We start from the raw sequence: 12,967 nt of genomic DNA on the forward strand, positions 1-12,967 counted from the left end.
CACTCACATGCACTAAAATCATGTGTGGCCAGCCTGACCATAAGCAAATAGCTGCTGCTATATTAATGTTCAGCATGTCAAATAGGTTGCTCCTTTAATGACATGGGTGGTACTAACCTCACTCCAAAGCATGATTGATCAGCGGGGCAAACCGGGCAGAAGTAAGCCTGTTGACAGACCCATCAAAGTCCATTGGATCCTGCTTTACAGCCTACTACCTGTATAGCAATATACATAGAAATCCACAAATAAGTGAAGAAATCTAGTAGAAATAAAGGAACGTAGGACTATTGGTTCATTTAATTCAGCATTGATAGTGTCACAGTGCAGTGTGCCGTACAGGCACGCAGGACCCAAACGCTGATTGTAGTTCAGTGATTAATTGCATAGATAAGCTGCAGCTAGACAGACCAGTTCAGATCCAGGAAACAAAGCAGAGTCAGAGTTGGTTGTTCAGGTTGTGTTATTGGGGGAAGCAGGTGGGTTATTGGGGAACGCAGGTCTGTGTGCGGAGAAGTTAAGAGCAGTTAAGAGAGCTGGAGGCAAGTGCGTGGATAGGTGTGGCAGTCATGTGATGTGCAACAGGGGGGAAGTCTGAAGATATCTGGTGGATGGGAAAACAAACTGACATTTATTCTTTTATTAATTAAGTGACATATTTATTTATCCCAAGCCTACTTATTTCACAGGGTCGTGCAACCACATTCCACGTGGGACCACAGAGCTGTGCTTTCTGGCAGGTGAAGTGGACACCTAACAGCTAATTAGCTGTCCATATGGGCCATGCGTCTATCTTGACTTGCAGGCTGACCCAGATAATCTTTGTTAGAGGATTAAAGCAATGTCTCGGAGGAGGAGGATATCCTACACTGCTTGTATTCGTGTCATAAAGCTCCTACAACCTTGTAGGTAATGTATGTTTACTGTCTCACCGCTGGTTTTATAAAAGGGTTGAAGATTCCTAATAATTGGCAGTTTAATGTGAGAAGACTGGAGGCTAGCTGCATATGCTAGATGTACATTAGCCCCATATGCTAGCTTCCAGTAGATGTGTAAACAAAAACAATCCTCACAGGTTTAGTTAAAGTGCTGGAGAACAAGCGAGAAAACAATATCTTGAGTGCTATATCTTGGAGTCGAACATGTAGTCTAGTCTACCATGTAGTCTACCATATAGTCTACCATGAAGTCTACCATATAATCTACCATAAAGTCTACCATATAGTCTACCATGAAGTCTACCATATAGTCTAACATGTAGTCTACCATGTAGTCTACCATGTAGTCTACCATGAAGTCTACCATATAGTCTAACATGTAGTCTACCATGTAGTCTACCATGTAGTCTACCATGTATGTAGTCTACCATGTAGTCTAACATGTAGTCTACCATGTAGTCTTAAGATTTAAACAGTGTTGGGTTATTCAGGTGTTATAAATCAAATGAAGCAAGAAATGTACAGCAGCACTATCTTTATTCTTTGTGCTTGTTATATGACGTAAAACATATCACAGTCTTTTTTCAACAGGACACATTACACCAGCTGACTCTCATGCCTTCCACGGCCAGCTCCAATCACTGGACTTTATCAGAGTTACTTGGTCAGCGCCGGCTGTTAGGACTCGGAGCTCTGCTGGCATGGCTCGTCCTCTTCCATCTCCTCGTGAATGTTTGGCTGCTCTGCGTCTTCACCAGTCTCTTGGTGGTTCTCGGGGGTTGGCTCGGGTCCCGTGCCGCGCTGGACGCGAACAGCCTTCTCCACCTGGAACACTTCTTGCCTCTTGGCAAAGTTAACTCACCTCTGTATTCGCCTGAACATGAGTGGAGGTTGAACCACGAGATCCACAATGCTGTCCACAAAGCGGTGCGTGACTTTGTGTCCTCGTGGTATCGCACTCTGCTGCCAGAGGTGGAGGGGGAGTTTGAACGTGCGGTGCGAAACACAATGCTGGAGTCAGTGATGGAATTAAAGGAGCGTGCGCGGCGAGTGGACAGAAAAGCACTGGTTCAACGGCTGTTAGAGCTGTATGGCTGTCACCTGCAGAGCTACATGACGGCGAGGCAGATACAATCCACGCAAAAGCAGAGCTTTGGCCTCTGGCAGCTTTACAGTGAAGTTGATGTCCCTCACCCAGCTGTGAGCGGTGCAGCCGCTGAGCTCAGCTACTCAAGAGCTCTAGTTAACCTCATCTTACATGTGCTTGTTCCATACCCCCATATGGAAACCAGGACTGGAGGTTACATGGTAACAGAGCTCATCACCTGCAATGTGCTGTTGCCCCTCATAAGCAGGGTGGCTGACCCTGACTGGCTCAACCAGACCATTGTAGACGTAATCACCAGGTCTAGAGAACCACAGGAAATCAATGTGGCTGAGTTCCCAGCTGCTCTATACAGATGTCAGATCCTGCAGGAGTCCTGGACCACCTGCAGGTCACTGTCTTCTTCTGATCCGGCCAGCCTCAACAGCAGAAACACCTCTGACTTTGATGATCTGCAGAGCCAGAGTAGCATCTGTGAGAGGGATTCCTCACAAAGCAGCATGGTTAGCCTGACGTCTGACGGGAAAGTAGAAGGTTACCACATAGGTTTGCTCACACCATGCAAAGTGAACTGCTTCTCACTCCCATCTGGCCGCTACTCCCACTCACCGGAGCCCAAAATGATTTCATTGGACTCCTTGATTCAATCAGACTCAGAAGAAGACCTGACAGGAGGCTTTTGTGACTGCGGTTCTCCAACGAACATCTGCAACGCGATCACTTTAAAGGACGATGAGGCTTTCGGGTGCTTCGGTCCTCTGAAAAATCTTGGGCCGAAGATGGTGGTGCCCGAGGACTCCCAGTGGCCAGCAGGTATAGCCCAAGAGAAATCCCCAACATGTCCTCCAAGAACCTGCAACTTTGATGCCTCCAACATCCAAGCTGCACCTGTGAACATCCAGAATGTTCAAATTTCAGGCATTGTCGCTGCAAAGGAGCAGCGGGGCACAGGCACACATCCGTATACTCTCTACACTGTAAAGGTTGTGCCCCCTCTTACTTATTGATATTTGAATATGTGTTATTGATGAGCACACATTAACCTCCACTTTCCGTCTTACAGTTTGAGAAAATGGCTACAGCAGAGGACAGTGAAACTCTGCAGCCTGTGTCCTCTCACACTGTCAACCGCAGATACAGCGAGTTCCTCAATCTGCAAACACGCTTAGAGGAGAAGCCTGAGGTCAAGAAAGTAATCAAGAGTAAGTGATTATCGCCCTCTTTAATTGACCACCTTTAATTGACCATTGACCATCAGTACACCGAGACAGATCATCGTTGCAAATCATGTGTCAAATGTCATGGATTTCAGATGTCAAAGGCCCCAAGAAAATGTTTCCTGACCTCCCATTTGGCAATGCAGACAGCGACAAGGTGGAAGCCCGTAAGAGCCAGCTGGATACGTTCCTTAAAGTAGGTGCTTGGATCGTAATTTATGTAATTAAATGATTGATGTTGTTCTGTAATTTGATTGCTGTTTTTGTTTTCAAGCAATTAAGCAGCATTCCAGAGACATCCAACAGTGAGGACATGCAGGAGTTCCTGGCTGTCAACTCAGATGTTTGCACATATTTTGAAAGAAAGCCTTTTGTCAAGTCGAGAATTGATAAGGTTAGAAAGATTTGTCATGCTGTCGACCGTGTGAATGTTATTGTAAGAAACCAACAAGTAGCTTATAATTTCTCTGGCAATATTAGATTGTTGTATTATTAGATGAGAAGATTGATTGAACATTGATGTCCGTGTATGTGTGAACCCTAGGTCCGTCAAACATTTAAATAAGATCTGCCTAATGCTTGCTAATCAACACTATAGATTCCATGGAAAAGTATGATCTCTGAGTTTTGTTTTGGGGACTTTATTTATCTCCTGTCTTCTTCGTCATTTAAGATGATGGAAAATGCTTTAGACACCTTAAAGACAGCTTTCCCGAGCCCCGAGCCCCTCAGTCCAATGGAGGACCTGGAGGGAGATGCTGATGGAAGAACAATGGACAGCAGAAAGCACAGGTGAAATCTCTAAATCGGTCCGGTGTCATTGTTCCAAAAATGTCTTCCATGGTGACCCCTTAATAACGGAGCAGTTTCCACTTGTGATCGGTCTTCACAGTCTGCGTTTTGCCTATGAGTTGTGACCACTAGATTGAGTCATTTAAAGAAATCTTAGAGGCTTTAACATAATCCAGAGATTTCCGAGAAAATACATTCTCACATGAATCAAATTTATTTTGTCTAGCAGGAATGTTTTTCCTTGAGTCTTATCGACAAAACTATATGTATGTTTCCCAACTGATTAAATTAACCAATTAAAACCTGCAGTGCAGGATGTTAACAAATCACTACCAAGTCAACACTTCAGGGAACTTTGAATTATCTAATTATCTTGTTTACCTGGTATTCTTATGAAAGGAAAAGTGTTTTTTTTGTTTTGTTTCATGCATCAGGAGGCTTATGTTCCCAAGCAAAATGTCCACATCTCTCAACATACCTGACCTACACCCTAAAGTGACATACTGCTTTAGTGAAGGCAGCGCTGTAAGTCATCATACTGTGTTTGCCAGCTCTGATTGATAAATGTCTGTTTGAAACGGACACAGCTTACATTTGCTTTGTCCCTTATAGATCCTCAATGGCATGTCACTGTCAGGCCTGGAGAGCTTTGTCAAAGAGCAGGAACGACTTTTATGTGAGCCGAATGGGAAGGAGACAGCCAAGCAGAGCCGCGAACAGCCTAGCACAGACAAGAAGACGTCTGGGAAACCTCATGGCACAGGTCGATATTATTTATGTGTATATATTATATTGTATCAATCTTGGCTTAGTTCTATGCGTCATATGTGTTTGAACGTGTTCCTATTGTTGTGTTGCTGTGAATTTATGGTGTGTCTCTATTTGTTGCTGTGCACTGCAGACACAGCCGTGGCAGATGTTGCCTTGAACATTTTGTGTCTGCTGATGAAGGACCAGTGGAGTTGGCTTTGCACTGAGAACATACAGAAGACCATCAGACTGCTCTTTGGCACCTTCATTGAGAGGCAGGTGTTTCTTTCAGCTTCTGTGTAGCTTTCACGATTGTGTTCCTACTGTATACAGCTTAACATGAAAACAAAATTGAGAATCCCATATTTATTATTATGATTACTTTGGCTTGGCACTACTTACACATGAAATGATGTGACTGCAGACCTATTTTGCTGGGCTGGGACATTGCGGCTCTCCATTATTTGCCCCTCCATATAGCTGAACATCCAGATCTTGGGTTAAGCACTAAGTGGTTTGTAGCACTCGACTGCTGCATGACATTCTCTCAGATTGCCTTTCAAAGTATAACTTTTTCTTTAAATATTTATGCCTCGCTAGGAATCTATCATTTCCACTGGGCTTATTATTACCACACAGTCTGTGGGAACTGTGCTTGTCTAATGTGTGTCCTGCTGTCATTAACTGATGATACTGGCTTCCATTTTTGGACTTAACAAATGCCTCTGGGAGTTTAAGGGTTCACTAATCATGCCACTAAACAATGTTCATGCTCCTTCAATGGTTCATAGAGATGTAATAATACGCATGTGTGTGTGTTGCTTCCCCTTGTGCCTTCATAATCAATGAAAGCATGTACTTTACATCCATTTATTGTCACTTGTTTGTGCAAGGAGGAACACCACTGCATTAAAGTACTGATTCTGTTTCAGATGGTTGGATTTGGGGGTTGCCCACCTTACCAGTGCTCCCTGCTGGGTGATTTACCTTCAAGTGCTGCAGGAAGCTGTATGGCCAGGCGGCACGCTGCCCGCTCAACCGCGGCCAGAGCGTAGTGCCGCAGAACGAGAGGAAACCAAGGAGCAATGTCTGGACTGCCTCGTGCAGCTGCTGCCAGGTATGTAGAAGCTGATTCAGGCTGCGGTGGTTTTAATGCTCGTTACATTTTGATTCTTGAAGGCTCCTGTTCTTTTTGATTTGTTTCATTCTCTGTGGCAGAGCTCATCACTGACATATTGGGAAGTGAGAAGTACAGACTGAGCTTGGAGACCATGCTGGAGTCTTTACAGGATCATCAGATAAACAAGTGGGTCGACAACCAAACTGTGGAGTAAACATACGTCTGATTCTGCTGTTTTAAGACGGGTACACTCAACGCAGAAACTCTATCAATAGTGTATACAGGTTACGAATGTTTCTGGTTATCAAATCTATAGTTCACTAAACTGTAGCGAGTAGGGCTGCAATCTATTGCTATAGCTACTATATGAATCTGTTTATGTCACAAGGATATCTGTATGTGTATTCAGAATATATGGTCTAAACTGAGTCCAAAATAAAACTGTGTAACGGTTCATAGTCCTGGTGGAAATTAAAATGGAAAACAAGTTGAAAAATACAAGTCAGAGCTGCCTTTGGCCATTTTGCATTATTTTCACGAGTCGTGTTTATAATGAGAGGAGATTCAGGTTGAAATAGATTTTGTTTGAATGTCCATGAAAAAATAAGTAAGCTATTTACAATAATTAGAAAATCTCCCTTGGCCTCTAAGTATGCACTTTTGAGACGGTCCCTAACTAACTAACTCCTCCATTTCCTGTCTTCAGTCATGCACAGTGCCACACATCACACAATAATAAATACAATACATCTGCTCTATTTAATCATTTCATATTCCAATGCTGTCCATATAAGCATCTGTATTAATAACACTTGAGCCTGTCATTTACCCTGTTTGTGTGATTATGTGCAGGCATCTGATCTACTGCATCTGTGACCTGCTGCTTGAGTTTCTAATCCCTGAGTCGTGCGACGAGGCCTTCCAGGGGTTTCTGCTGCAGAGCCTCGCCAAAGACGCAGAGAGGGACAATCCTCACATATGAACAGCACATGATAACACTCAGATGAGGGGTGTGATTAGAGTCTGCAGCAGTCATGACCCGATAGGTCCGTGGTAACAAGGAGCTAATAAAGTCTGCTTTCTCATAAAGTTGAATATTACTTGGTCATGCTAACACCCAATCAAATATCAACTCCTCATCTGACAGTATGTTTGTTTGTTGTATGTATGTAAAGCGTTTATTTCCCTCATGATTGGTTACAGTTGACTGGGACAGTTATGGGTGCTAGCTTAGAATATCTGACTTTGACTGTACATTATGTAGGTCATTAAGAAACTGCACTGTTACATTATGTTCACTTATGTTGAGCAGACAGGGAGGCAGTACTTGCACATTGCTGCTCATGTGACCTATTTAGTACGTGTTCATGTATGTCTCATGTATGTACCGTATTTCATTCAAGCACATATGTTTTACAGTCAAATATTGCATAGTGTAGCATTAAAGTAAAACTTTGAAGAAGAGTTTTCATTGGCAACAGCAGTGACATTTGAGAATGTCTCGACTTGCTTTGAGCTGACCATCTATTGGAACGAATCTCCAATGATTTACCTGAGATCTGAGAATTTAACTCAATTGGCGAATTGAAAAAAATGAGGAACAAAATTACAATAATAATATTGTCCCCCATAAGATATGTAGTTAATTCTTGCTCAACGTAATTTAATAAAAATTAAAAAAATTCTTCTGGGCCTCATTCTTCCATTCTTCTTCCTTTTTTAAAAACTCTTGAACAAATGGCACATATTCAATTTCACAAACTGTAAATTCAACCCGTGACAGCTCTTTGATCTATCCAATCAAATGAGTGCATTTTGTGTAATTTCTAACAGTTGTGAATATGATTTGTTTTCTGGACATACTAATATTTTCTGTCTAATCAAAAGTCTGGAATATCGATGTGAGCGGGGTCACAGCTCACACACACGTATCACGTACACCGCTGTGTGTGATAAGTGTGTGTGAGCTGTTGTGGAGTGGTTCGGAAACAGTCCACCATTACGGTGAGACAAAAACAATGGTAGCTATTTAATTATTTAAGGAGGGCAAAGTAAGTTGCCTATTTTCGGGCCTGTGTTCCAGATCTGGTAATAATATTGATGAATAAAATAAATATTCAAGTTGATTGTTTTTCTTTTGTGGTGTCACATTAGTACATTTGGGAGCAACATGATGATGCAAAGGGTAATAACAGCTAAACAAAAACCTTGGCCTGGCAGCAGAGTGCAAACACTGGGTCGTCTACTCTAAAGAAGAAGTCTGACATATGAAAATATACGCTTTAATAGACATAAACCTTTTAATGAAGAACATCTTTCTGATTTCATGTGTCCTTACAGGCAGCAGATTATATTATTTATTATACAGCCTGCAGGTGCTCCACCACAACATGTTGACTAACCAAGAGTATTTGATTGTTTCCAGGCTCCCAATAGATGCTGAAGGAAAACAGATGTTTCAGCCTCAATCAATAAGTCACTTTGTTACAAACAAGCTCAAAGAGCTCTGGCCGAGTTGGAATCAGTTCAAAGATCATATTTTCTGTTTTTGTCACCACAGAGATTACAAAACTGGCAGTTTTTGCTTCCCGTCCATTTGAATACATATCAAAAACACCAAGCAACAATGCCAAAAGTGTCATCTTTCACTTATCTCTAGTTAAAGAGACGTCTGGAATAATACGTTGTAATGCAAAACTTCTTTCTTTCAGTTTGTTGATTTTTCAGTTGTGTTTAAGTTCCTGGCCATTTGATGAAGGATAACCATCAAATGCAATCTTTTGTCCAGAGCAATAGTCCTGAATCAAATACTATAATTGTGAAGCTTTAAGATGACACTGTAGGGGATGGACACAGAAATGGGAACAAAACGATCGTCATCTAACTGTCGTTTTCTTGATGACGTTTACATATAGAAACTTGTGTGGATTGGATCTTAGGAGCATTCAACACAACCCACTTCCTTTCTCATGATATAATGGGCTGATACTGGCGAGCTTCCACCTCCTCGTCTCATGCTCGGGGACTTTACCGGCAACCAGAGGAGACAAAACACGTATGCTGCATTGATGGTTGCCCCATTGAGTACGTCTCAAGGTCATAGCAGCTGTACTTTCAACACAAATCTCTCAAAGAAATAAACATCTGTGACATTTCACAACTAATCTCTGACTGACATGTAGACTGCTAGGAGCTCAGATTGATCAACGTACAATGTATTTTCTCATTCCAACTAAAAAGTAAAGAAATACAACATATTTTAAGACCTTTTCCTCCAAATATTTTACATTTGTTTCTCTTGTATTTAAATGTGCACTATTTCATTACAGACTGACAAAAATGAGCACAATCTAAACAAGGGTAGGCAACTGTGTGCCAGAGAGTTTTTTTGAAGAGGTGGCCTCTCATCAGTATGTCAAAATAGTCAGTTGTAATAAGTCATGTTGTACAGTTGTTTAATATATATGTTTATATATTCTGTCATCATACATTATAGAATTACAAAGTCCTGATTATGTGAGAGAAAACTTTATTTTCATTTTTATGTTGCTATGCACATTGCTTATACGGATGGGATATAATACAGGTCTGTTTTTGATGTGGTCATGATTACTAGCTGTTACTTGTAGGTTTGGGCCAGTGTGGGAATCTTGTCACCACTTTGATGTTAATCTAACCTCCGGACCTGACTGAAATACAGCCTTTTACCACCTGGTGTCACACTTGACTCAGCAGCCGCTCACGAGCGGAACACAATTAGTCTGATAAACCCTTGAATGAGAGTGTAGTAGCAACGCCAGTCCACTTGGTGGCAGTAACGCACCTCTAAGATGATTGACCAAAAGCCAATAAACACTATATTTTAAGAAGAAGGACAACTAGATAGTTTTAGTTTTTCTTAGATTTCTTTTTCGGAGAGGTGAAATAGATTGTCTTAGCTTCCGCATCTATAATTAAGGCCTCAACCAATCACGTTGTGAGGAACATATTCAAAATTACACTCATATTGTCCAACAGCACAGAGGCTCCATGGTCTGAACCAAGGCGGCACACTTTATTTACACTACACTGAGTGACTGTTTACTAGCTGGAACTCAAATGCACTCAAACCATTTTGATAAAAGTAGACTTAAGCTGTATAATAATTTACTGCAGACAGACTGCCAGACGCTGCTCTGGGTCAGTGGATCTCGTAGTTGGTCCTTTTTCTGCCCGAATCTATTCAAACCTTTAATGGGAAAAAGACTGTTGCTGCCAAAGTATTTGCTGGCAAGTGCTTCTTATTTTCATGTTGTTTATTCTCCACATCCCCCGTGGCGTAGAGGCCTCTGCTGTGTCTTGTTTCGTCACCCTAAGAAAACATACACACTTTCAAATAAACATACACAATATGCGCATCTTCTCCTCTCCCACCTACTGAAAATGTATCTCCATGTTGCCGGCTTGGCAGTAAATTGTCTGAACGGCCTGTCAGACACGATTTGCTTTGTTAGACCTTTTATAAATAAGAATAATATTATGTTAATCACATTTGTCACATTTGTTTTATTACTAATGCAATACAAGACGGGTTCAGGACTGTGACGCTGTCGGCACAGGTTGCTGATGTAGTTTTACATTTTCCAGGCCTAGAATCTGTCACAACGCCAAATTCTGGTTCAGCTGATTTTTCATAAAATCAAACCGATTTGCGCTCATGGACCGGAACGAACCAGCAAACCCGGAAAACGAGCCAACTCAGGCTTGACATGTTTTGGCTTGATGTTACCACTATTATGAACCTAAAGTTGGTCACAGGTTAAGTGATACCACATGGTCTGTATACTACAGTCATTTTACAAAATACCTGTTTGGAAATACCAATAGATGAACTGTAATGACTGTAACCAGTGGCATGTAGCTGTAAATCTGTTTCATACAATGCACATTTGACATTGTTTGAGAGATGATCATTATTAATGACTCCCTCGTCCTCTGGATGAAGCTCATTGTGCCGCATCACAGGAGGGTTTAATAAAATGCTGCTCTTGATGATGGGATCGATTAAACATGATGATGATGATGATGATGAACTGGACTTCTCATGGGTCCAAACAACAGATGTCCTGGACATATGTTGTATTTTACCTTTAAACCATAGCACTAACAGTCCAACTTAAGCAGGCCCGCAGCCGACGTGTCATGAAGTGAGTAAGTTAAAAGGGGAATTCCATCTTAAAAAGATGAATGCACACAGCCTACGAATGCACATTTTGCACAAACTCCCAGATGTAGTCGTTACTCAGAGAAGAGGAGGATCACCAGCTGAGGTTGACAAGTGTGTATGTCCTCCATCTGAATGTTGAGGGAAACCTCTGTGCTCTCTGTTTTGCATTTATTATCACAGAGCGTACTTAAAAACAGGATTTTCATTAAATCTTGGAATATCACCCGTGTTGATAGTCATAATAAAAACCCAACAACAATTATTCATATTTATGACGCAGGAAACAGCGGCAACCTCTCCCATTGTTCCCGTCCTTAACCGCTGATTCCAGCATCTGACTGTTAGATCAAGTGAATCTGGTTCCTGTTAGCGGTGTGTCCTCTGCTGCTCAGTACAGATGTGCAGTGAGGCCTTTAAGGATCTCTTGACACCCCGCCTCAGTGCGCTACTTTTATTTACTTGGACTGGAAAAACTCAGACGAAGAAGCTTTCTGCAAAACAGCAACATATTTTAATCGCAATATGACTTTGTCCAATCGCATTCCACCCTGCTACATATACTCCACCCCTGTCCTATTTGATTTGACTGTTTGCCAGTAGTTCGGGTCAAAGAGAAGAAGAAACGTGGGAGCGGACAGAGGAAGGCAACAGTGCTGTGTGTTGACTCATGTGATCAGTGGTGTCATTTAAAAATTCACTTCCACTAAGCAGAGGGAGAAACACGATAGCTCGGGGTCGGGAAGAGTTGGTCGGGATGAGTTGATCTCTTCCCGACCCCACCTTGGGACAACTGTGAGTCAAACCATCACTCATTCTCAGTTCTGGTAACTGACTGCTTCTGATGACTCGTGACCTCGTAACAGGTTTTCATTGGTAATCAAGAGTTTCTGTGAGGTCAACGTGATGTTTTGAAAACTATTGCATTGATTTAGTAGTCTTCAATAATTCTTTTGAGCAATTTTCATGAATTTAATATAAACACAGTGTTATGTGTGTACAAATGGTACAATGGTGTTGTTACTGTAACATAGTATGGTACTTTCAATCAGTTTACAATCAGTTGGAATGAACAGAATCAGGCCAAGAAGGACCAAGATTAACATTTTCTCATCTGATTGCCTATCTTCAACTGATCATCGAATCCTGTTTTATGTTGTTGATTTTTTGCTCATTGATTGATGTTGTTTGTTGTGTGTGTGTGTGTGTGTGTGTGTGTCTGTGTGTGTGTGTGTGCGTGTCAAGCCCCCAGCAAGACCACTGGGCTTTTTATGCAAACCTTACATAGTGGCCAAATTGTGGAATTACAATGTCCGGATGCGTCAAGATGCCCATAAATACTTTTTCTATAGACTTACATTGAGAAATAGAGGTCTGTAAATCAGCTGCCCTTATTTAAATCATTGGGTCTTAAAATGCACTAATTCCTTCCTCCATCCCTGGGAAAGAGCCAAAGAATGAGGCTGGACCGAATGCAGGGAGGCCGAGTTAAAGAAAACACTACTGCGCTTGATCTATGGGCCCATGGGTGCTTTAGATCAGAATTTATACGAGGAAGTTATGCGCCGCCAAGCAAATTTCATAAGAATGAATGGGACACGCCTCCAACGCTGAAGCCGGTTGTCTTTATAAATCCATGGTTTGTGTGCGTATAGGCGCTGCCAGAAGTACTGAAGCAGAGCGCAGAAGATTGATTGGAAGAAGGAACTTGGTTTCTGGTCTTCTTGCTTTTTTTGGTTGTGAACATAATTTTTGGCTCAAATAAATTCCCATGATATATTCTTTATGTCTTCTGTCCGTTACCACTAACTCAGTATTCTACATAGATTTTAGAAGTGTGAC

The 12,967-nt window shown here is 41.8% G+C and overlaps 1 protein-coding gene across 1 annotated transcript; it reads left to right on the forward strand.

The window, feature by feature from the left end:
- The first annotated feature begins 851 nt into the window (after window positions 1-851).
- snx19a (sorting nexin 19a) lies at window positions 852-6,904 on the forward strand. Its single transcript, XM_034550629.1, has 12 exons — window positions 852-909; window positions 1,530-3,026; window positions 3,107-3,245; window positions 3,356-3,456; window positions 3,535-3,654; window positions 3,934-4,052; window positions 4,487-4,577; window positions 4,665-4,815; window positions 4,954-5,077; window positions 5,735-5,919; window positions 6,021-6,108; window positions 6,775-6,904. The coding sequence occupies exons 2-12, from the start codon at window positions 1,554-1,556 to the stop codon at window positions 6,902-6,904; spliced, it is 2,721 nt and encodes a 906-aa protein (XP_034406520.1). The 5' UTR covers window positions 852-909; window positions 1,530-1,553.
- The last annotated feature ends 6,063 nt before the right edge of the window (window positions 6,905-12,967 follow it).

This window comes from Cyclopterus lumpus, chromosome 14 (assembly GCF_009769545.1).
Source record: "Cyclopterus lumpus isolate fCycLum1 chromosome 14, fCycLum1.pri, whole genome shotgun sequence".
NCBI lineage: Eukaryota > Metazoa > Chordata > Actinopteri > Perciformes > Cyclopteridae > Cyclopterus > Cyclopterus lumpus.

Excerpts from the sequence above, each read along its gene's own strand:
- snx19a (XM_034550629.1), top strand. The coding sequence starts at position 1,554 with ATGCCTTCCACGGCCAGCTCCAATCACTGGACTTTATCAGAGTTACTT. Across the intron at positions 5,920-6,020 it reads CCTCGTGCAGCTGCTGCCAG|AGCTCATCACTGACATATTG; the intron begins GTATGTAGAAGC and ends TCTCTGTGGCAG. Across the intron at positions 6,109-6,774 it reads CAGGATCATCAGATAAACAA|GCATCTGATCTACTGCATCT; the intron begins GTGGGTCGACAA and ends GATTATGTGCAG.